This window comes from Pangasianodon hypophthalmus, chromosome 15 (assembly GCF_027358585.1).
Source record: "Pangasianodon hypophthalmus isolate fPanHyp1 chromosome 15, fPanHyp1.pri, whole genome shotgun sequence".
NCBI classification, from domain to species: Eukaryota; Metazoa; Chordata; class Actinopteri; order Siluriformes; family Pangasiidae; genus Pangasianodon; species Pangasianodon hypophthalmus.
In genome coordinates, this window is record NC_069724.1 from 5,379,086 (window position 1) to 5,403,892 (window position 24,807).

At 40.1% G+C, this 24,807-nt stretch overlaps 3 protein-coding genes and 1 non-coding gene across 18 annotated transcripts in view; 1 reads left to right on the forward strand and 3 right to left on the reverse strand.

Moving 5' to 3' along the window:
* Positions 1-42: 42 nt before the first annotated feature.
* On the reverse strand, positions 43-9,562 carry zgc:110782 (uncharacterized protein LOC541358 homolog). The gene is made up of 2 exons (XM_026938439.3): positions 3,302-9,562; positions 43-1,078 (listed from the first exon to the last, which is right to left on the reverse strand). The coding sequence occupies exon 2, from the start codon at positions 1,076-1,078 to the stop codon at positions 209-211; it is 870 nt and encodes a 289-aa protein (XP_026794240.3). The 5' UTR covers positions 3,302-9,562; the 3' UTR covers positions 43-208.
* Positions 9,563-9,705: 143 nt separating this feature from the next.
* On the reverse strand, positions 9,706-13,474 carry zgc:77262 (uncharacterized protein LOC402952 homolog). Its single transcript, XM_026938313.3, has 2 exons — positions 13,320-13,474; positions 9,706-11,997 (listed from the first exon to the last, which is right to left on the reverse strand). Exon 2 carries the CDS (start codon positions 11,923-11,925, stop codon positions 10,936-10,938), a length of 990 nt encoding a protein of 329 aa, XP_026794114.1. The 5' UTR covers positions 11,926-11,997; positions 13,320-13,474; the 3' UTR covers positions 9,706-10,935.
* A 670-nt stretch (positions 13,475-14,144) lies between these two features.
* trnav-cac (transfer RNA valine (anticodon CAC)) lies at positions 14,145-14,217 on the forward strand. The gene has a single exon. It is a non-coding gene; the product is annotated as a tRNA-Val (tRNA).
* Positions 14,218-15,596: 1,379 nt separating this feature from the next.
* Positions 15,597-24,807, reverse strand: part of mark2a (MAP/microtubule affinity-regulating kinase 2a) — a 41,658-nt gene continuing 32,447 nt past the window's right edge. For 7 of the 15 annotated variants that reach the window (XM_026938495.3, XM_026938500.3, XM_026938494.3 and 4 more), the window contains 4 exons: positions 23,480-23,740; positions 21,063-21,089; positions 17,625-17,663; positions 15,597-17,071 (listed from right to left, as the gene is read on the reverse strand). In XM_026938495.3, the coding sequence (XP_026794296.1) occupies positions 16,636-17,071; positions 17,625-17,663; positions 21,063-21,089; positions 23,480-23,740 (763 nt within the window). In that variant the 3' untranslated portion in view covers positions 15,597-16,635. The other 8 variants (XM_026938502.3, XM_026938496.3, XM_026938499.3 and 5 more) reach the window with 7 other exon arrangements.

A 24,807-nucleotide genomic window follows, 5' to 3' on the forward strand; every position in this document is an offset into this window, starting at 1 on the left:
CTGTGTTAAACCTTGAACTATATTCAATAGCACTGTCACACATGCTGAGCAACAAAAATAATTTTATTAAAATACAGACCAGGGGCACTTTACAAAAGTAATACAAGCAACCATAGCCAACTTCATACAGAGGGGTAGAGAGGCATATCAGGCATATTTAAACCCTGAATCATTACGCAATTACAGAAATCTTTTTATAACAACTTTATTATTGAATAGAGGTTGAATCTCTCGTACAATACCTAGTTTCACAGTTCAGGGCACACAGTCTCCGCATTTCTTTTTCACTCAGCTCAAAGTCAAAGATTCTGCTGTTTTCTTGAACGCTTTGTGGCTGTGATGAGCGAGGCAGAACAGAGATGCCCTGCTGAACGGCCCACCGGAGTAACACCTGAGCTGGAGTTCGTCCGCAGCTCTCAGCCACGTCCTTCACCTCCGGATCCTCCAGGAGTGCACCCTTTCCGAGAGAAGAGTACGCTTGGAAGTGAACGCCTGCCTCTTTGCATATGTCCCTGAGTTGTCTTTGTACAAGTTTCGGGTGACACTCCATCTGCAGCACTGCTGGAGGCACACGGCAGCTGTCTCGCAGCTCTAAAAGATGTCTCGCAGTGTAGTTCGAGACCCCTATGGCTTTGAACTTCCCACTATCATAGAGTTCCTCCAGGATAGCCCAAGTCTGCGAGCGATACTTGGCATGAAGGGGATCTGTTGGTTCTAAACCCACAACTCCAGGCCAGTGCACCAGATACAGGTCTATGTATTCACAACCCAGTTGATGCAGACTCCGCAAGCAGCCCTCTTTGGCTCTGGGACCATGGTCTTCTGGTCCAAGCTTGCTGATGAGGAATACGTCTGAACGCACAAGGCCATGCTTGGGCAGGAGTTCCCTGAGGACTTGCCCTAGATGACCTTCGTTGCCGTATGCTGCAGCCGTATCAAAGGCACGATAGCCTGCATCAAGAGCAGCACTGAGGGACTTGTACAGCTCTCCATAAGTGTGCAGCTTGTATGTGCCCAGACCCAAGAGAGGAATCTGTGTTCCAGAGTTGAGAGCAACTGCTCTCACAGTGGACTGCATCTGAAAATAGGTTCATCAAGTGAGACAAAGGTAAGGAACTTTCTGCCCATATACTAAGTATTAAGGAACTTAGTATATCTTTAGGTTCTCAACCTTGGGGTCACGACCCCATGTGGGTTTTCCTGAGATGCGGAAAGGACCACAGGAATTTTTTTTTTTTACCAACTCTTATTCATAGTGTAGTTCAATGCATGTCAACTTTATGCAAAATTTAATAATAATTAATACCATCAAATTGTTCTTTTTAAAATTTCATTAGTCTTCATTCAATCTGGCGCACGATGTAAGCGTACTTTACACCAGACTGCAGCGGCACCCGTCCATCATGATCACGTTAATCAAAAAGACGCTGCTATTTAAAACAAAAAAACATATTTTTGTGTGGCATGGTCAAGTGGTATAGCTAGAAACACAACAAAATACAATAGTCATGCTAGATTTGTGTGTGTACGCCCAAAATCTACACACATGGGCAATGTATCAGTCTGTAGCCTACTGCTGCAGCACATACTGTGAAAACTTTGATCTTATACAATGGTAGAGTGTTTATAATAATTACAGATATTTGCATGTAATATATGTAATATTTACTAAACCAGATTTACAAAAAAAAATCATAGAAATGAATGTTCCTCAACCCAATGTGGACAGGCCGATATGCTTCATGCATAAACCGGGCTTGCTCATGACAATATTACGTGAAATGCAACACGTGAACCTGATTAAACCAACAAACCCAACCTTTTGCTACAACTTGTTTAGTTGGATGCAGGTTTCAGTGGCCTAGTGGGCATGTGGTGATCTAGTTTAGAGATGAGACACACACTTTCATCTAGATCTCCTGACTTTGATAAGATGCAGTGAGACGCACAAGCCCAGACCTCTCGTTACACACGGGGAATGCAGTTGTAGACTTTTACACACAGTGCTTCATAAAAGTGCCATTAAATGTGTAAATACAAAGAACCCATGTGCTACCTTTTTTTTTTTTTTTTTTTTTTCATTTTGATGTATAACAATTAAATGTTATTTGTGATATGGTTTTGTATTGATTTGTTAAGATAATCTTAAGATAAGATTTTAGTCTTTAAATAAGAAATACATTGTTGGACTGGATGAATGAATGAATTCTCAGTGAATTACTGTAAAGTAGTATGCCTATCATTTCTACTAATCCCCACTAAGAGCCCTTAAAATGGTGTCATTGCCATATTTCCTGATTGGATTTATTGTTGGTGTGCTCAACAACGATAATGCCCGTTTGTTACCTGAAGACGTTTAATAAATTCTTTTTTTTTCCCACAGCAAATCAGGCAACAATACATGAGAATGTCTTTCGATTATAAATGTGAAAGCGGCGTCTAAATGCAAAGAAGAAAGAATTAAACAGGACAAGGCTCTCAGGACTGGTTTGTTATTTTTCTGGTACCTCACCTCACTCAACACTGAACTCTGTCAGGTGAGTGCTAATAGTTTACTACATCTGCTAATTATCTGGTTAACAGTTTAATTTATGACTTATTGGTTTGCCATTCTGTAGCAGAATTAAAAACCACAATTTAATGGGTTTTCTTTCAGCAAATGAGTGAGTAAACTGAGTGGCTTTTTTTTGTTTTTTTTTGCTCCTGGCCAGTGTTTACATCCAGTCATTTTTAAAGCTTTGAACACCACAGTAGGCTCCAGTGTGTGTGTGTGTGTCTGTCATTATTTACAGGTGTGAATGATTCGTTGCTTGTTTAGTTTGTTGCTTGCTATTTTAGTGTTTGGTGTTAAGCAGGTGTCATGTCATGTGTAGTACATTTTATCCATTTATAGCTACATTTAATGTTGTGGCATGTCTGCAAAATAATTTAATAAGAAAAAAACCCATGTGTCATGTCACTGAGAAAGCCCAAAGTGTAAACTCTTCTGTCTGGAAGACTGTGCCATGTTTGAAAAATCACAGCTTTATCTCTGAGGGTTACAAAGTGCTGACACTGGAGACTCCTTCTGTACATGTTAAATAAACATCAGCTTTCTTTATTAAAAATAACTATTACTTTAACAAGAAACTGGAACAAATGTTAGTCCAGTCTCTCTCTCTCTCTCTCTCTCTCACACACTCACACACACACAGGAGGTTTTTCTAATGCTGCTTTCTAGACGAATAACAAACAGTTTTCCCTGTGGTCGTGTTTGATCTTTATCTTATCTCAGACTAGCCAAAGCAACATAGATACTTACGTGTTATGTAAATCGGGTAAAATTCAGGACTAATCCAAAAGCCCGCTTCACTTTTAAACCATGCACGAACTTCCGGTGAACGGCTTCCGGGTGCTTCATTGCAGCAACGCGTCCTTTGGCCACAGGAGGGCACTCTGTATCGTTTAGGATTGTGAAGGGGATGCGCTAATTAATGTTTTTCTGTGCAGCCTTTTTTTTTTTTAAACTATAGCAAAAGAATAGACTTTATACAAGATCTCAAGCGGTGATAAGAATTTATTCCCATTTGCTCAACCCTGGTCCTGTCCTACACAGTTTAGTGTTTTCCCTGCTCTAACAAACCCACTTCAGCTGAGGAAGGGCTTTTAATGAGCTGATTAGTTGAATCAGGTGTACAGGGAGAACACTAAAATGTGCAGGACAGGGGATTCTCATGGGCAAGGATTGGGAATCTGTGGACTACTGTGATGAGTGACTTGAAGAACTCAATAGGTTTAGGCAAATGCTTTTCAAACTTTTTTTTTTTTTTTTTTTTGCAGCACCCCCTTCCATTCATTATCAGTACCAGCTTTATCCCGGTCAGATGTTCATAGAGCTCATCCACTGGATAAGGTGAGAATGGGAATACACCCTGGATGGGACGCCAGTCCATAACAAGGCACCACACATGTGCACACACACATTCACACCAGGGGCCAATTTAGAATAGCCAGTCCACCTATGTGGGTCGTTTTTGCAACAGGCTGAGAACATGGGAAACAGTAACCCAAGCTCAGGATCAAACACGGAACCCTGGAGCTGTGACACAGCAACACTTCCAGTGTTTTTATTTATTTATTTATTATTTTTAAATCCACTAACTCCCTTGTGCTCAATAAAGTCATTTATTTTATGAACCCAGTCCAGGTATTCAAATATTAGACACACTAGGCAAATATGAACCAACAGTTTAACTTATTAGAGCTATTTAGCATTTCATTCATGAACTTTCCACCCATTGAACCCAAACTAGATGCGCTGTGCTATAATGTACATTCAGAACATTCCATTAAAAAATGTAGGTAGCTTTAAGTTGACATTATTTAGGTTACTGAGATTTGGATAAAACCCATTTAATTAAAGTGGCCCAAAGAAGTCATAGCCTACTTAACATTCTCAGGGGAAAAAAAAAAGATATCAAACTGAAGACTTCACTGGGTTGGTATGCTCGACAACACAACTATGGTACATTTATTCTACCTAATGAAGTTAACAGTGATGACTTTTTGAAGTTACTTAAATGAGCCTTTGACAATGCTTAAACACTGTACCTTGAGGAACATAAATGTACCTGTACAATACATTTTTTCCCACAGTGAAAGAGCATGGAAACTTAGAACATTTATTTTGTGACCTTCAAATCTCTGTACTGCTACAGCTGCCCCAACTGCCCTGAATGACATTATTAAGGAGATTCACCATGAAGTGGCACAAACTCCCAGAATGGGACCTCAGAGTACTGATGAACTGTGGTGTAAAAATGATCTGGTCTTGACTGAAACACTTTATCCAACTGCTTCTGGAAGCACAAGAACTGGTTATCAGGATACAATGGTGTACAATGCTAGAACCACACAGAGGCCTAGAGTAGGAGTCAGAACTTTCAGCTAGAATGGCATAAAAGCTCACTGCTATTGAACTGAAGTGCAAACGAGAATTACGAGACTAATAATGCACATCTTTTTTGTAAAAATACAGAAGACATCCAGCATATAATAATAGAGCTGTCTTTATTCACATGTTCCATACATGAACAGACACACCCTGTAAATTTACAGGAGACATGTTTGTTAAAGACATGTTGGTTAACTGAGGACAAAAAAAAGAAATGATTGTTCAGTTCATTAATTTTTAAAAAATATTGCTCTTGGTTAAATTTTGCAATTTATATTGGATTTTGTTTTTCACCTAGTAACCAAAGAACCTAGAATGGCAGTAAATTTGCATTGCACCACTTAAAGCCAGAACATATTCTGAAAGTGAGTCATATGCATCCAAGCGCCTATTTAGATAAATCCCAATTTCAAGTGTAGCACCTTCCCTGATTCTGAAGTAGGGACAATAAATTCTGAAATCTCATATAAACACAGAACAATTTATTGCCAAAATATTCATACATCTATAGATGGATGATAATCTGATTTGACTTTATAGAGTTCTAGTACACATTAGTGTCCATGATCACCCTGTTCAGAAAATGTCGCTATAAAGGATCATATCAGATAGCTAGCACTTAAAGAGAGCTCTTCAAGGCATTGGTAAACCATGGACAAATTCAGGATGCAGAGCCATTGTGTTTTTAGAAACCTGATAGTCTGGTTTGGCCAGTACATGCCAGTGCAATAAGTAACTTGTTTATTATAAAAACACTTATCTTTTATATTGCAATTTAGATTCATTAGTAGAATTATGTTTTTATGAGGTAACTGATAGATGGAATCAGTTGGTATTCTTAAAATAATTAATGTAATTTACACAATTTTCCATCTTTTCCCAAATACAATCAGCCAAAACATGTTTGGTGTCCAAAATTTTACTCTTCAGTTTTGTACACAAGTTATAAGGCAAATACAACTATTAATTAATGATAATCTGTTTCACCCCAAAAGAAATCCATAAATGTATAAATCTTCATAGACAGACTTCAAACAACATTCTACAAGCTTCTGTAAGATAGCAGGCATAATCTATATTCACTATTGCACCATTTTTTTTTTTTAACAGTTAAAGTATTTTACCATTGAAAGTAACACTAAGCGGTCACATTAAAGCCTATTCAAGAAACCACCAATAGAAACTATTACTAAGGAATTCCTAGGTTACAAGGAAGGGTGGGGTTGACCCCATTTCTATGAATGACTGTATGTTTCATCAATGAATGTCGAAAGGGATTGGCTGATGCCACATCAAACTGCATGCTGAACTCAAAAATCCCTTATCTCACTATTACTGGTATTCCTAGAAATTCATAAGAATAAAAAAGAGGAGTATTCACATTTATATTTTACTTTATGTTCACCTGAATGTATAAGAACTCTTCAACAGTCATCCATGACTTCCTGTTTTGCTGAGATAACAGAAGCCAAAATCTCTTAGTCATTCATCAACATGGGGAGGATTAGAGAATACAAAATAAATTGAGCAAAGTGTGTTGACCTTCATAAATCAGGCAATGGCTATAAAAATAGCTACGTGCCTGAAAATACCCATATCCACTTTCAGGGTTATGTAAGAAGATTAAAACAACCGGAGCTATAATGATCTTGCCTGGAAGAGGAAGAAACTGTATTTAACTCCTCATACATACACAGGACGCTGGTTATGGTTATAGTTAGAGAGGCATTACGGCTGGAGATTTGCAGAAGATGGCAGCATGTTGGAGTCACCAAATTTCCAAATCTACAATTAGACACCACCTCCATGACAACAAACTATTTGGAAGGCATGCCAGATTAAAGCCTTTTCTTTCATCTAACCACAAATATAAGTGCCTGAAGTTCAGTAGACACTACTGGAACTTTGACTGGAACTGGGTTCTATGGTCAGATGAGACAAATATAGAATTTTCTGGGTTTGGAATAAAAGGGTTATACAGAAAAGAACTGAATCCCCACTGTTAAGTATGGTCCTAGGCCCTGGGAACCATGTTAGGGTACATGGTGTCAAACTTCACGAAGTATATTTTAAATGAACATTTGGCCGCATTTGCCAAGAAGCTACTACTATGTCATGGTTCTATCTTTCAGCAGGACACTGATCTAAAACACATGTCCAAATTCACACAAAAATGTTTCAATGACCACAGAATCAATCTTCTGGCACGACCATCCCAGTTCCCTGAACTATACTCCATTGAATGGCTGTGGGCTGAGATAAAGAGCAGACTCCACAAAAGAGAACATAAGACCAAGGAAGATCTGGACAGATTCTGTATTAAAGAGTGATCTGAGATTTCTCGCTCTGTATCCTCCAATCTCATTAAGCATACTGGGTGAAGAACACTCTTAAAGTACAAACAGCAGGAGTGTAAACCACAATGGTGTGAGACGTTAGTCTGAGATGTTACATGAAGGTAGAAGAGTTTTCCTTTACTTTATTTACATTATACCAATCAGCCATAACATTAAAACCACTGAGAGGTGAAGTGAGTAACATGGATTATCTCATTACAATGGCACCTGTCAAAGAGTGAAATACATTAGGCAGCAAGTGAACAGTTGGTTCTTGAAGTTGATGTGTTGGAGGCAGGAAAAAATGGGCAAGCGTAAGGATCTAAGTGACTATGACAAGAGCCAAATTGTGATGGCTAGACGACTGGGTCAGAGCATCTCCAAAACAGCAGGTCTTGTGGGGTGTTCTCGCTATGCAGTGGTTAGTACCTAACCACAGAAAAACAACCGGTGAACCGGCGACAGGGTCATGGGCACCCAAGGCTCACTGATGTGGGTGAGGAGCGAAGGCTAGCCCATCTGGTCCGATCCCACAGAAGAGCTACTGTAGCACAAACTGCTGAAAAAGTTAATGCTGGCTATGATAGAAAGGTGTCAGAACACAGTGCATTTGAAGCTCGCTGCATCAGAGTGCCCATGCTGACCCCTGTCCAATGCTTAAAGTGGCTACAATGGGCATGTGAGCATCAGAACTGTACGATGGAGTAATGGAAGAAGGTGGCCTGGTCTGATGAATCACGTTTTCTTCTACATCATGTGGATGGCCAGGTGAGTGGCCGTCACTTACCTGCGGAAGAGATGGCACCAGGATGTACTATGGGAAGAAGGCAAGCTGGGAGGCAGTGTGATGCTCAGGGCAATGTTCTGCTGGGAAACTTTGGATCCTGGCCTTCATATGGATTTTACTTTGACACATACCACATACCTAAACATTGTTGCAAGTACCAAGTACACCCCTTCATGGCAACAGATTCCCTAATGGCATTGGCCTCTTTCAACGGGATAATGCACCCTGCCACATTGCAAAAAATCGTTCAGGAATGGATTGAGGAACATGATGGAGTTCAAGGTGTTGACTTGGCCTCCAAATTCCCCAAGCTCAGTCCGATCTAGTATCTGTAGGATGTGCTGGACAAACAAGTCCGATCCATGGAGGACCCACCTCGCAATGTACAGGACTTAAAGAATCTGCTGCTAACGTCTTGGTGCCAGATACAACAGCACACCTTCAGAGGTCTTGTGGGGTCCATGCCTCAACGGGTGAGAGCTGTTTTGACGGCACAAGGGGGACCTACACAATATTAGGCAGGGGCTTAAATGTTATGGTTGATTGGTGTACATGTAAGTGGAAAATTGTAATATCTAGCAAACTTGCAAACTAAATAGCTGCTCTGGCTGGCCCAGTTCTGTAAACCAAAACATCATTACGAGGACTACCAATGTCCAACCAATTAGGCCAACAGGACATCTCTACTTATCTGAATCCTGTTGCAAGAGTGTGAGCTTTCACACTGACAGAAAACATGACTGACAGGCATTCTAACCTAGGCAGATTGTTTCAGGGTGTGGCTTTGGCGTAAACCTCCACCAAAATCACTACTTACACTGGATTCGGTGTGAGGCATATAATTACAGTGTGTGGGTATATACACTACATAACCAAAAAAAAGTATGTGGACACCTGACTTTCACACCCATATGTGGTTCTAAATTGGCTACAGAGTCACAGTGCAAAGTCAAAAAGCAAATGACAGATACTGTACTTGGTCTAAAATGGAAAATTGTGTAAATTTGCTATTTTCCCAAATCACTCTGAGCTGTTTGAGAGAAATCCTAGTTGTCTTTAAAACTAATCTTGTCTCAAGACAGGTAAATTTCTGCATTCTTAGGTCTCAGCTCATCGCTGAAAAGCACACATTAGACATAAAAGAAAATGCCACAAGGAAATAAAAACAAGAATTTACTCCAGAAACACTTGCATGTGACAATCTGATGACCTTTATGAAAAGTGGGTGGGAAAAACATTGACATGGGTGCTCCAAAAAAAAAGACAGGAAAATGTTTTAACTAAACCAAACATTTGTTCCAGTATTACTTACCTGTGTATTTAACTTACCTGTATTTCATGTATGGCAACACAGTTAGCTACAAATGCTTGTAATCATGCAAATATATGTATGAAACTTTTGGCCAGGGATCAAGGCAGGGCAGTAGAGTAATAGCAGAACGTGAGGTGGAAAATTTGAAGTACTATTGGCCCCTACTAGACCATTTATTATTAGCTAATTTCTTGGCTTTATTTGCAAGAGAGAGGTCAGGTCAACAGGTCACTTGCACGAAACGAGTGTTAACGGGTGCGAAAAAAAAAAAAAAAAAAAACAGGAAATGTGTGCGATACTCAGGGGGGAAAAAACGGCACAACGGAAAAAACGGTAGTCAGATCAGTCGATGGTTTATTTAAACGGCTGGAGAGACAGCGACTGCTAGCACATAACTAAATTTCTCTTTAAAGTAACCACACAAAGCACAGAAATCGACTTGCGTTCGGACACCTGTTAAAGAGCTCAACCATTTATAAGACATCGGTTTGCATCCACAGTCGAGATTTACGTTTTCAGAGGTACATTTTAACAAAGGCTTTAACAAAATGAACGTAGGGAAACACCATCACACGTAGGATAGGCTACAATATTTGGGTTTTGGTAATAGTTTTAATCACAAGCATGCCCAGTGTATCGAAATGTTAAAACGTCTTGAATATCAAGAAAGGCTACAAAGTCTGTGTGAACGATTAATGGGCTGACCACAATTTTATAGGAGCAATACCGACTATGTGGTGGTAGTTTTTGTTTTATGTAGCGGATGGTCATTTATTTTCCCGAGTTTCCTTTAGTTGACGCTGCTTTTCCTAGGAGGCGACGTTGTTTCCAAAGCGTTGCGTGCCGAGTCGATGTTGTGCTCGGGCGGCTGTTAAGATGCGATTTGATGATCAGTTGGTGTCCCCCGGCTTCGCCCACTACCACATATTTAATAACATCCTCCCTCTTCCTCCTCTTTCTTATTCGGGTCCCAACTATGGAACGCAACATAAGTAAGTCTGTATCAAAGCCATCCATAAGAATGTTCTTCAACCTCAATTTAGAGCCTTACTTATCTTAGTCATGCAAGTCATATACCATGCTTTAGGAAAAATCTAATGAAATAACATATGCCTAAATGTTGTACAAAAATGTAATCATGCTGGTGTGGGCTAGGGTTAATTTAAATAAGGAGCACATTAAGCCCCTGTAGCAAAGAATAATATCAATGATAACAACGCACTTATTAGTACTAGGCAGTCCCTCACAATCTAAACTGACACACATGCAAAACATACCACTTAAAAGAAAATTTGAAGAAATCAAATCTTCCATCTTGCAAAGATACGCGAAGTGATAACACCTACAACCTTTATACACTATAAAAACCTGTCTAAATTCTAATTTAAATCAGCATTTGACAATTTTCTATTACACTAAGTTGACAGAATATTAGCTGTGCTATACCCATTGTGAGAATTAGCTACAAGCATCATACAATATTTCCTAATTCCTGCAGATATGTCCCTGTTTATTAGCTTGCCTTATACAAAAACGGAGACGTACAGACTTTCTGGACAAAGCAAGCTTAGTAGCCACGGCCGAAGCCATTGCTGTACTTGTCCTCCATGTAATCATCTTTATCAAAGCCTGAGCCGAGCGAGTATCGCTGATAGCCAGAGGCCGCGGCGGAGGACGGGGGAGGAAGTGCGGAGCCCGAAGCACCACGGGCATAGCTGCGCATGTAGCTAGGAGGCGGTGGCGGTGGGGGCGGCGGAGGCAGCAGAGACCGACGACTGCCCAGAGGGCTGCGCTCTCGGTAGTAGCGAGGGGCAACGGGAGGCGAGGGGGGTCGCTGCGGAGGCGGAGGACGCCGCTCATAGGGGTCCCGGTCATAAAAATGCGGGGCTGCGGCATACGGGTCGTGGCGAACACCCCTCTCATATGCTTCGCGCTCATAGTAGGATCGAGGAGGTGGCGGTGGGAGTGGAGGTGGCGGAAGACGACCCCGAGGCGGATAGAAATCGCCGAGTGGAGGACGTGGGGGCAGGTAAGGAGGATGGTGCGGATGGGGTGGATAGTGATGGGGAGGAGGGGGGAAATAGTCATCTCCTCTGCTATTTTTGGCTTGATTACTGCGAGAGAGGGACACAAAGATTTTTTGATCCTCCAATTTTGTATGATTAAGCTCCCTGATGGCCTCCAAGGCCTCGTTTTCCCTCTGCATATGAACAAATGCATAATTCTTCACAATATCACACTCCACCACCTTGCCATATGGCTGGAAGAGCTCCTTGATTTTGGAAGCTGTGACACCCTCAGGCACGTTGCCCACGTAGATCTTGGTGGCGTTGCGCACCTTGGTGGTGGCGTACTCAACGGTGATGCGCGAGCCATTGAGCACATGCTTGTGCAAAGCAGCAACCGCTTTCTGGGCTGCATCCTCCTCATCCATGTGCACAAAGCCATAGTTCTTCAGGATGTCACAGTCCGACACAACACCGTGTTGTTCAAACAATGCACGCAGCTCTGCTTCTGTGGTTGCTGAAGCTACATTACCAACAAATATCTTCACCATTTTTGGTGGTTGCAATGGGGCTGTTGGATTTTGGACAGGTTAAGCAGGTTCCTTGGCAACTGGAAGCAGTCCCTAAAAACAAATACAGATGACAGAAATAACATCACACTTTCACCAAACAGTGAAACAGTGTTAACAGCGTTGCCTACTTGGTGACTTTGCCACTAAATTTGGAGACTTTTTAGACCGGGGTGTCCAATCTTATCTGGTGTGGGTGCAGGTTTTCATTCCAGCCAAGGAAAAGCTACACCTGAGTACTGAAAGCTAGGATCAACTGATTAAACAGGTGGAATCAGGTGTGGATCCTGAATGGAATGAAAACCTGCTGGTCATTGAAACAAACCCCTGTTTTAGACCCTTTTACTGATCTTTATTTCAGAAAAGACCCTAGAAACAAATATACTGGCTTTTTGAGCAGACGTTAGCAATACGGCTCTTGTGATGCCATGACAAAAGACAAGAAAAAAACCTATAATGTATTATTTTCTCTTCTGATAAAACTTTATTCGAGTCCATTCTGTTTTATTCCAAGTATCTTCAGAAAATCTTCCCTTTTCATGTAATGCATTTTGATAAGCCAAATGTCAATGAATATGCAAATTAGCCCATGACGCCATGTGGTGACTTCTTACTTATACTTTCCCCTGAAAAGAGTTGGCAACACAGGGTTAACTGTATTTTTTTTTCCCACAAAATGGCTGGAGAGATGACTCGTGATGATTTCTTTTGATGCCAAAAGACTCGCGATACTATATTCTTGCCACATCTCCCACCCCTAAACGAAACAAACAGCTTTCCCACTGGTAAAAGTGATTTATTTAGTGCACGTAGTCTCCGCCATGTTCAGACTTATGAACCCATAATAAATACATATAAAATGGCCTCTTGGTGAAGAGGTAGAGACCACAACACAGCAAAAAAGCTTGACAAAACTTAACGTTTCTTATTTTTCCACACATGACGCTGCTCATTTCAGCCCAAGAGCTCTAACATAAACGAATTATTTTTTTTTTTAAAAATCATATTAAAACAACTGAGAGCAGGTCTAATGCTCAAGCTAGCGTACAGCTAACATAAATCTATTGCTATTGTGCTACAGCTATCGCGTTAGCTACAGTCTGGCTATCACAAACTATTAAGAATATACAGTTACAACGTCTCACTACTGTAACTAAGCTGTTTACGTGATTAAAACTTGTATGAATAACATACACCAACAGACCAACGACTAACTTATTAAGTCTAAACGAATTCCAGCTAGCTTAGCTATCTGGCTAACCTTCCAGTAAAGTCAGTAAATATATGTAGGTATGTACGGAGTAAATGGAAATTATTTGTATATTGCATATCAACATAACGAAAGCATTTAGTAGATCAAACACATGAAAACTTACCGCCAAAGCAAGACTACAACAAATCCCCACTGGCTCCTTGTTTTCAGTATTTCATTAGCTATAGGGCTGGGAATCGACCTTCAAATGAGTCGATTCTCCATTCACGGGCATTATGACACATGAATCGACACCTCTGCTTTGATCTGATTCAACCTCGTCTACTGACCTAAGATGATATAAAGCTAATGATTTGTCAAGATTGACGCCTCTAAATCTACTGTCAATCAAAATGTATATACTACTCATTATTATTATTATTATTATTATTATTATTATTATTATTATTATTATTATTATTATTATTATTAAGAATCGACTCCTTAAATGGAATCCTCAAGTCCTATGATCGAGAGCCGACTCGGAGTCGACTCCCAAATTTCCGGAACACTCGGCTCAAGCTCGCTGTGTCCAAGGAGATAAAATTCACCTTAAGTTGATTGCTTACATTTGGCTATCGCTCCCTAGTGGTGGGCCCCTCATTTGCATCCTTCAACTGAAATGTATTGTTTTGACTTGCTGTTTTTAACTTAAACACGGTTGCAGAAGAGCAGAGGAGGAAAAATTTGGTATGTTGTTACATTTATATTTGCTGTTCCAATAATGCAGCTCGACAAACTCCTTTTTTTGTAGTCTTCATATATAAATAACAACTCGCTTTACAAATGGCAGTAAAACTCCTGTATCTTACCCACATTTTCACACATATGTATAGTATAAATCTGTAAACCTCACTAATACGTATATATGGAATCATATTCTGAGCACAATTTGTAACAGACTTTTATAAAAGTCAAAAACACACATGCGCAGCTCTTATACATCGCAGTTTCCGTAGTGTAGTGGTTATCACGTTCGCCTCACACGCGAAAGGTCCCCGGTTCGAAACCGGGCGGAAACACACGAACACCTTTTCTATTTTTACCCCCCACGAGTTATGACCTTAACACATTTAGTCTGCATTTTGGCAATAACTTTGAAAAACAGAAACTAAAGTCCTAACTATAAAGACAGCCACACGGGTGACGCAGGTATTACACTTTTTTCATGTTGAAATTTCCACAAGTCTGAATTTATTTTTTTATAGCTTTTCAGTTGGGCTTCATTAGATCAGATACATATCCGACCGTGACGCTAAAGTAGGGTATGATGTTAAAAAAATGATTTTAGCTTTTTTAAAGTGGTTCTGTTTTCCTCTCTATAGTATACTGCTGGTTGCCATGGTTACGTGGCAGGGCCAGGCAAAGCCCTCGTAGTGAAGTCTGTCCACTCGGCGGCCATCTTGGCAACACTCCCAGAGGCAGTTATTTTCAGTCCTAAAAGACCAGGCTCCTCTACTTAAAAGAGGACAGACCCATATTCCAGAAACGGACTGACAAAATGACAAGATGGCGTGAATAATGTGTGGTCTTTGGCTTAAAGGTGCAATAGTTTTTATTCCTTACTTGTACACATAACCTGGAAGATATGTAGTACATGATAAAAACAATGGGTTAAGCCATGGCCTTAACAAAAGTTTATTAAGTCGCTGAGAAAACCAGTTTGGAGAACTGACTTCCGGTCCAGAATGCTTGTTTGTGTTTGGATGTGCCTCATGTCAGTCATTTTATAGACACTATACAGACCACATAAGATCCTGGAAGCAGAGCTTTGGGAACATGCGTAATTTAGCCGTCATATTGAGCATTAAGTGCTGAATCGTTCATATTTTTTAGGCCTGCTTTACTCTTCCTCCTTATCAGGGTGCCATTTCTTTTGTCTTAATTGAATAGCTAGTCTTATTTGTCTCAATTTATGGATATGGTTTAGATTGTGTTCTTTCAAGGCATTAATTCCACATAATTTTCATTAAATTCAGTTAAGAAATTGAAATAAAAGCTATTTATTGACAACACAATCTTTACATAAAATTGAAAAAACTCAGGGCAAATATATGATTTGAAGCCTAAAGGTTTAAATCTGTGAGACTCCAAGTAATCCACTTTTTTTTTTTTTTTTTAAATGAAAGCAACATTTCATGTGTTACTGCTCCTGTGATTTACAAATGAAGATTTATGAATATAATCGTGCATATCCAGCTTCATAAATGAGGCCCAATGTGACAAAAAAACAAACAAACAAAAAAAACAGTATATTTCCTGAGGTAATGGTATAGCATTTGTTCTGTGATAAATACTGTTTCATTAACATGCCACACCTGATATCACTGAAACACATGAAACACAACACAATAGCATTTAGTTGAAAAGCAAAAGTTCTTGCAAAACAAGAGACGACAAATCATCCAACTTTTTTATTCTTATAATATAATCTTCTCCAGAAAAAAGGCAACAAAACACAGACTCATTCCAGTGCAGCACATTGAAACCAACCAGCAACTCTTAATTACACTACAATCCACCAATAATTACTTAATTGGCCCTTAATTAGTTTTGGACATATGACCCGTGCAGCAGGAAGAGGAAAAAAAAAAAAACCTAATTGTCTGGGCTTAGAGTGCAGAGAGGTGATTCACCTCCAGAGCACTGAGGGTTCAAGTCTGCACTTCCGTATCAGATCAGATAAGACACGTTACTGTGATGTACACATGAGTGGAGGCTGAGAATATGAACCACAGCAAGATGTGTGAATATTCAAATTTCACTATGGCTCTACTAAATGTGCGTTGTACTTCAGTCTCAGTTACTCATCACTAAGCGTGCTGTACATTCAGTGTCAAAACCACCAATCTACCTCTCTGTTCATAAACAGTAATTTGAAATTGGAAGTAAGAAAATCAAGTAACCTGGGGGACGGGGGATTACAGCGTGTTGAGACAGTTGCTGGTTCGAGTTTGTAGTATAAGATTCACCAGCAAACACTTTTTCAGTTCAATAATTACATAAACTTCCTCCATCACTATACTGTTTAAACAGACAATGACTGAGGAGCAAGGAGAAACCACAAAACTAGAAACAAAACAAAATCGCCACAAATAAAATATGACAACAAAATACAGGTGGGGGTGGGGGGTGATGTGGGGACAGAAAACCCAAACCAAGGAAACACCTCCCACAAAAAAAAAAAAAAAAAAAAAAAAAAAGAAAGAAAGAAAAAAAGAAAATCAAGGCGGCCCTCAAAACATCTATACACACACACACCAACCTCCCCCACCAAACTGTGCTATCCATCCTGCTTCATTTACAGTCTTTAAACTCTTCACTGTCCCCGCTTCTGATGGCGCCACTTTGTCCGTCTTCTCCTAACGCACATCTGGGCTACAGCTCTCACATCTGCCACAATTCGGTATTGGCTTCATCCCCAAATCATGTTTCAACGCTCACAGCTTAAGCTCGTTGGCAATCTTGGAGGCGATGTTCTTGAAGGCGATGGAGGTGCCCGAGATGCGTTTGAAGCGCACGCCATTGAGGGAGAGGCGGGGCAGCTTGCACACCTCCATCTCCCACTGAACGAAGTCATCACGTGAAGGATTCCCTGACTTGCAGAGCAGCATGAAACGCTCGCGTAGCTCATAATCGCAGCTGTTGGAGTCCAGAACTTTCCGGATCTCCTTCATCATCTCGTTGGGCTCCATGGACGAAGTGGTCTTCATGCTCCAGGTGAAGCGCAGCGAACGCGGCTTGATGTCCTTGGAGGACTGGGTGGACGAGGGCGTGCTGGACACAGGAGAGGAGGATGACACTGAGTCCCTGTTCTCATCCCCCGCTGATCCCTGGGTGCCTTTCTCCAGCTTTTCTGCAGTGCTCAACATGGGTCTTGGGTAGAGGTGATGAGAGGAGACAAACAAAAGAGAAAGTGAATGAAAGGAGGAGAAATTAGCAAAGACACAGTAAACATAATGCTCATTTAGGACTGCACAACCTCATCCACAGAAGCAAAGCTCACATACTTATAAGAACACAGACATTACCATCTGAATTGTACACAGGGAAACATGATTAACTCAAAAATAAAATGTGACATTATGATGCAGAGCTACAATGCAGTCAAACCACTTTGGCATCCTTTTTACAAAAATTAATTTGAAGAAAAAAAAAAAAAGTATACACTAAAATCCTTGAATTGACTAGTACTAATGCTTATCTACTGGTGGTTAGCTGGGTGAAATTTACTAATCACTCTCTATAGATCCAAGGGATTGTCTTGGGAGGGACACAGACAATGTCAAACTTCAATTCTCATTCATTAAAATGTGTTAGAAATTATTCATTAATTCTTAGAGACAAATTAAGAGCTATAACCAATTACACCCAATGTATTGATCATGTTTAAACATTGTAATGATCATTACTTAATTGATGTCCTCACCTGCTGGCCTCATCTCGACCCTCTCCCTCATACGGACTCCTCAAAGAAAACCGGCACAAGTTTAGTCTATTAATCACTTTTCATGTTCTTGTTACTGGCCATTTAACAGAACTAACACCTATATTACTATCTCTGGCTACAGGCTCCTGCAAAGAGTTTAGATTCTTCAAATAATAGTATGTGAATAATATTAAAGTACCTCTGAACACGAAAAAGTTAATTTAAATGGTTAACACTTGAGTGGCTGATTTCCATGGTAGAGATTGGTATTTGGTTGAACTTTGGCAGTGGACACAGCCCTAAAACCTACCCTCTGACTCAAAAAACACTTGATCTCACAGGGAAATATATATATGACTCAAACATAAAATTAATTAATTAATTAATTTAAAACAAAACAAAAAAAAACACACAATTTGACAAAATAACCTTGCATATAACTTGTGTACTTGCATGAAGAAAAACTGTCTAAGTGGCGTTGCATACGAGTTTAGTTTGTGATGTCAGATTTAAACGTATGATGGTCTGATACGTAAATTTGTAGAGGATGACACAGTAATCTGAAACTTTTAGCGACAGAACCTGTGTGCTAGACTCTAAGAGCCTACAGATGATTACTATGGAAAATATTTTTAAAAATAGGATTCTATATATAAATCTAAATGGTTTAAAATGACAATTTCAGGGGTACTTTAATATTAGACCCACACTGAGTATAATCATACAGTTTTAATAGGTTACCAGGCTAATCTTACATTAACAAGAACTCATTTTGTACTACAACTAAAAGCTTAGCATGGTCTAGACATTTGCTTCAACAGTGCTTTAAATAAGAATTAGCAGTCTTAGGAACGAAGAGAATAAAAGGGCAATAAACATATCAGCACACAAACAGACTTCAAGTGGTGAACCACTTCCATTTCCTCACTGCAGAGAATGGGGAAGCATAAGCCAGAAAGCATTGCTGCAACAGTCCCTCCACCACATATACAGGAGAGCCTCCTCTCTCAAACCCTCCAACCTTCAAGTAGTAGCACACACCCCTTCCCTCACTTACGCACACACACACAAACACACACCACATTTCTGTAGTTATTGACATCTAATGTTTTATTAGTACACTTTTTAACCACTAATGTTAGAGCAATTAACCACGAACTAAAACTTAAGCGAGGACATTCAAAAAAAAAAAAAAAAAAAAAAAAAAAAAATATCAAGTAATTATATATATATATATATATATATATATATATATATATATATATATATATATATATATATATATATATATATATATATGCTGAATTCTCAAATCTGATTGGTCAGAAGGCATTCAAATCACAGGTTTATACTAAGGAGTCTCCAGTGACAGCGGTTTGTAAAGCTGTTTTCTGACACAATAAAGTCTTCAGAATAGGGAAGTTTTTGCTTTGCGGCTTGCCCCGTTCACACCTGGCGTTAACTTGCATCCTGGATGATCGAATCAGAAGTGGACAGCCGAGACTCACAGCCGATCACACCTGGCATTAGGAACGCGTCTTCAGTGACCATTTGTATTTCATACATTGTTTTCTCTGGAGAAAGGCTGTCATGCACATTTATTACATCAGTCTTTAGCTGTAGTTATTTTCAGACAGAAGTGTACTACGAATTCTCTCTCGTGTACCTTTACAGACTGTCTGAATCACGGACATTTGAATCACGTGGTTTGCTAACGAAACTGAAAAATGAATGAGAAACGAGACGACGAATGAAGTTATGAAAAGCTGCTGCTTTCGTGCCTGCTGTTACAGCGTCGCCTTTATACATTAGCCTGTCTCATAATGATTACGTATTTTCCGGCTAGGAAAATGAAGCAGTCGATTAGTCATTGCTGTGCGGGACACAGTGAGACGCATTCGCTTTTACACTACAAATGTGATGTGGCCATATGCGTCCCAGAAGACCTCTGAATGTGGTTTGAGTGATCGGATCACGATGTGTCTTCGAGATGCATTTGACCCTGTTTGAAGTGACGTGAAGTGACGTGTAGCCAAGTATGGTGACCCATACTCGGAATTTGTGCTCTGCATTTAGCCCATCCAAGTGCGCGCACACACAGTAGTGAACACACACACACCATCAACACACACCTGGAGCAGTGGGCAGCTTTTTTGCTGCGGCGCCCGGGGAGCAGTTGGGGGTTCGGTGCCTTGCTCAAGGGTCTCACCTCAGTCGTGGTATTGAGGGTGGAAGAGAGCGCTGGTCATTCACTCCCCCACCTACAATCCCTGCTGGACCTGAGACTCGAACCCACGACCTTCGGGTTACAAGTCCGAGACTCTAACCACCTGTACTTAGCGCTGACCATTTGTGATCCGATCACCCAGGACACATTAATGCCAAGTGTGAACAGGGCCTACCATGACATGACTTTTTTTTTTTTTTTTGCCTTCTTAACTTCAATAGAGAGAAAAGTGAGGGAACCGTTTCTAGCTGCTATAACCTAAGTAATAACAGGAACTAACTTGTTTCATAGACGTTCCTCAACATTAAACATAACTGTAAACCGATAAAGTATGATGTGTCATTGTTTAATAAATAAAAAATTGTTAGTTTTGGCAATTTAGTGTGGTCTAAGCGAAATTAAACACTGCAGGAAGTGCTGTTATAGGGAGAAAAAAAAAAAAATCAGCTTTGGGGTGGTAATTTCTCTCCGCTTTGCACTATCTAACTGTATTTCATTCACAGTGTCTTACAAACCCTGTATCAAAAGAAATGAATATTAATATGCATAACATCACATCCCTTCAGTGAATTAATTTTTCCTAAATGTGTGTATTTCCTACTGGCAGCTGCATAAGGAACCGTAGTGAGGTGCGTGCATACTGACTCCGAGAGGTTGAGAAGGCGAATACACCCAGGGCAGACAAGACAAGGCCAGAACACAGACAAAAGCAGCACATCAGCTCCCATACAAGTGGTTTAGTTCAGCCATTAGGACACTTCAGTAATAAACACAGAACTAGGTTTGTCAGGTTTCAGAGTGCGTTCTCATCTGAAGCATGTTCGACTTGGAGGAGTCGGTCATTGTAGTTACTTAACTGCATTGTAGGAGATTTGCATGAAAACAGCACAGACTATGACACAAGGAGACCTATTCACGAGGTCTGAGGCACAACAAACAGTGACCGGAGTCAACAGCCCCAACAAAAGGGTGAGATGTGAATGGAAAAGGGATCAGAGTTATTCACTAAGGGAGGAGAAGCGAGGGGAGGAGGAAAAGACTGGAGAAGGAGCGAGCTGGGCAATGGACGCAGGGCATTAGTGAAAGGCAAAACCGTAGAGAGATGTATGATATATTCACAAAAATAACATCCCTTGCATTGAAAGACCACAGAAGGAAAAAAGAGCACAAAAACGTTTTTGCGATGATTCAAGGGTTTTGGTATTGCCTACCTTCTGGGGAATCTGAATGAGAGATTTCTACAAGGGAAAAAAAAGGTGGGGAAGAAAAAAAGTGTGTTCTCAAATGTGAAGAAAAAAAAACATAGCAAATCTGAAAAAAAAAGTATTAAGAAAGACATAAAATCCCAGGTGGCCTGTCAGGTGAACTGAGCTGCCATGAGAGCAGTTAAGGGTTAACTGGAGGGAGGGCACAGAACAGGGGTCATATTAAGCAATAATGTTATTATAGCTGGAATTCTGTAGTAGTTATGAAAAATGGATTAATCTTAAACATTGAGGTTTTTTGGGGGGATTACAAAGATTAATGAGATTAAAAGAGGGGTAGGGGGGCTGGGGGGGTCCATGATCATGGTTAGATCCATTATGGTGTTTCTCACAGTGAAACCCATCCCTGCTCCAAGAGCCCATCATTACGAGGGACCAGTTCTTAGCCACAGATATCTGTGCCACTCCAAACCAGCTTGTCCTGAAAGAAGGGAGTAACTGCAAAGTCAACAGGCCAAATGGGTGAACTTTGAACGGAGTTCCTCTCTTACCACAATGCCCACAATAATGATCCAGCAAAATTTAAAGATGCACATTGTGAAAAATCTTGAAAGAATTGAGCCAGCATTTCTTCTCAATACCTGGACAAAGTGAGCTAGTAGTGATGTGACTTTGGAATAAGGTATTAAAGACCTCCACTGCCAACAATCATGCCCCGCTTCAATACCGCTTTTAAAGACGCCCTTGTCCTTGGTCTACACTGAAAAACAGCTTTGTCTACCATTCTTTATATAGATCTGAAATGGAAATTCTACTCATGAAGTCTACATCAAATCTTGACTTGAGGTAACACACCTATGCAACGGCCCTCAAGAAGACGTTGAGGATTCGACCAAGGAACAGCATTAAAACAGGGCTTCAGAGTTATAATAAAAGTCTTTAAAAGCCTCCAACTCCAACAGTTTGGTATCACTGGCTAAGTTAAAGATAATCTCACGAGCCAGATTTAAAAAAATGTTCTATAAACATGGCCAAGAATCATCTACTTCCACAGGAAAAGGCAATTTGAGTGATGGACAACCAACAACAGACCTTTTCCCATAGCCTATCAGCAAACACACAGGTTTATCTCGCATCTTCACTCAACACCAACAACTTCAAACTAAATTTGAAGCCAAGGGAGCGCAGGGAAAAAAACTATCCCTGCTCTCTTGGTGGTAGAGATGTCATAGTGCCTTCCCTGTCAATCACAGCAACACTAGCCAATCATTGACGTCTGGAAGCCCATGTATGAGGAAAAAGGTAGGTGGTGCGTTGTGAGTGTGTTACATTGCCTTGTGATGCAGCATGAGCAGCAGTTGGAAAAGACATGGTTGGCTGGTTTCACGTGTCACTGAGGAAGCACGTGTTAGCCTTCACTGTACCCAGTTAGTAGCTGTTGTATGATGGGGAGAGCTAGATTGTGGGTGGAAATTGGCAGGTGACTAAATTTGGGGGAGCAAACATAAAACATTAGCATACATGGAAGTGCTGAGAGCCAGTCAGACTGTAACCTTCAAGATACTGAAGGTTGTGGACAGAAAAGTATACAAATAGATGCTCTGTGGCCCATGAGCGGAGTGTGTGAGGCTGGTAGGTTTTGACAATACAAAATCCACTGGGAAACAGTAGAGGATCCAAACAAACTGAATGGATACTACACAGCTAATATTAATGCTAACAAAGGAGAAAACGGCAACGTTAAAAGAGAACTGTTTGGCTCTTAAACAGCATCCTAAAGGTATGCTGACTCCCTAAACCCGCACCAGCTCCAGCAGCTTGTCAGAGAGAAAGAGCTTTGTGTCCTGATTGCGGATGAGGATACAGATGGCCACTGAAGGTCTCGTTGCCCTCTCCTGATTTTTTTTTAAACTGTGTAACGCACCTGTGGAGATTCCCTGACATCTCTGCCTGCCAACAGCCTGCAACTGCATCATTCCTCCGGGAGAAAAATCCCACAAATAAGCACTAAACCTGCTTTACCTTCTGCGCCAGTGTTCAAGAGGCACTCACACAAGGTAACGGAGAACTTATGGTTCAGTTGTCTGAATTGCAGTCCGAAAATTAACGCAGCACTGTTTAGTCCAGCTCTTAACCATTTTCACTAAAGGAGGCATTTACTTCCTTATCCCAAATTTGCTCAACTAGCTCATTTTGTCACAGTTAGCTTGTTGTGTTCAGTAAAAAAGATCTAAAGTAACTTCACGTTGTCTTGATGTTAAATCTGTGTTTGAAACGTTCCAATTTTTCACATTTTGAAGCAAAAAATTCTCCCAAAAATCTGGAGTCACGTTTTTTTCTCATCCCCCTAATGTGCATAAACATTTTATAACCAGTAAATGAAATGCAATAAAGCTAATCCGTTTCCATTGTTTTGAACTCACCTGCGCACAAATTTGGAGGTGAATTTGCTGAAGATGCCAGTACCAGTGCGACGGACCTGGCTGTTCCCGTGAGAGAGCGATGGGGAGGCTGGGGGCCCGTTGTAGGTTGAGGCGTGCTGGTCGCGTGAGGCTCTCTGTTGGCCTGCGTGGAAAGTGCTTCTGCTCGTCACCCCTCTGGGGAAGTTGGTGCGGTCTGCTACCGTGGAGTTGCTTATGTTGTTGGTTGAGGGAGACACCACTGGAACTCTTTGTGGAACAGTGCTGTTTTTAAAAATAGACATTTGGTAGATGCAATCAAGATTAGTTTGTTAGTGTGGCCATGCATATTATCATCTGATTTCCCTCACAATGGAAGCAGCTGATTTGGTGCAAAAATTTTGAATCTTTAAAACTGCAAAATGTTTTTAAAAATTTCCCTTTTTCAGTATTAAATAATTAATTTTTGTCGATGTTGAAAGTGCAACTGAACTGAACTGCTAATTTAATATATATTTTTACTTTTTTTTTTTATGTTTGTTAGAAAACCTGACTGATGCATAGTGTATTGTAGAAATGTCCTCAAATATCTTGATTTGAAGTTTTTTGTCAAACTTTTGCCTTATTAAAAATCTATCATTTTCAGTTTAATATATATAATATATAAAATAATAATATATAATTTCTGTATAAATCATGCTGCTTTAACCGACAACAATTTTAATAATAATTACACAGCACATAAACAATAAACTGCAGGGGTTGTAAAGTATATATAGTAAGATCAGTTAATGTATATGATGCATCAGTTATGATGACTGAAGCCTAACTCTTTAAAATTTTAACAACTTCCCTCAATGATGTCTCTGAATTAATCCAAGCAGCATAAAATAGTACAAAAAAGGTGAAATTACTAACAATCATACTAATATATATATTTTTGTATAAATTCACATACACACGATGTATATGATACGTCTGATACAGAATGTTGCTTCATTCTCTTTTTAATTTTATGATTATACAGTGTTTCCCAAATCGCTCATTTCAGGTGTGTTGGAAACAGAGCATTGGCATGGGGGATCTGTGAATATCAGCCTGGCCAACGCTTGCTTGCAAAAAAAAAAAAAAAAAAAAAAAGTGCTCCATTTCTGTCAGCTTGTTTGTTAAGATATTGCATAGGTCAGATACCTCTCTAACTCATTAAAACATCCTTACACTGCAAAGGTTCAGCACCTTTAATACTAATTATACTCTAAAAATGAGCAAATAGCTCCAATTCTGTTAACCTCATGCGTTCCAAAAATAAACTTGGGCAATCATTACACTACTTTGTGGCTTATAACGTCCCG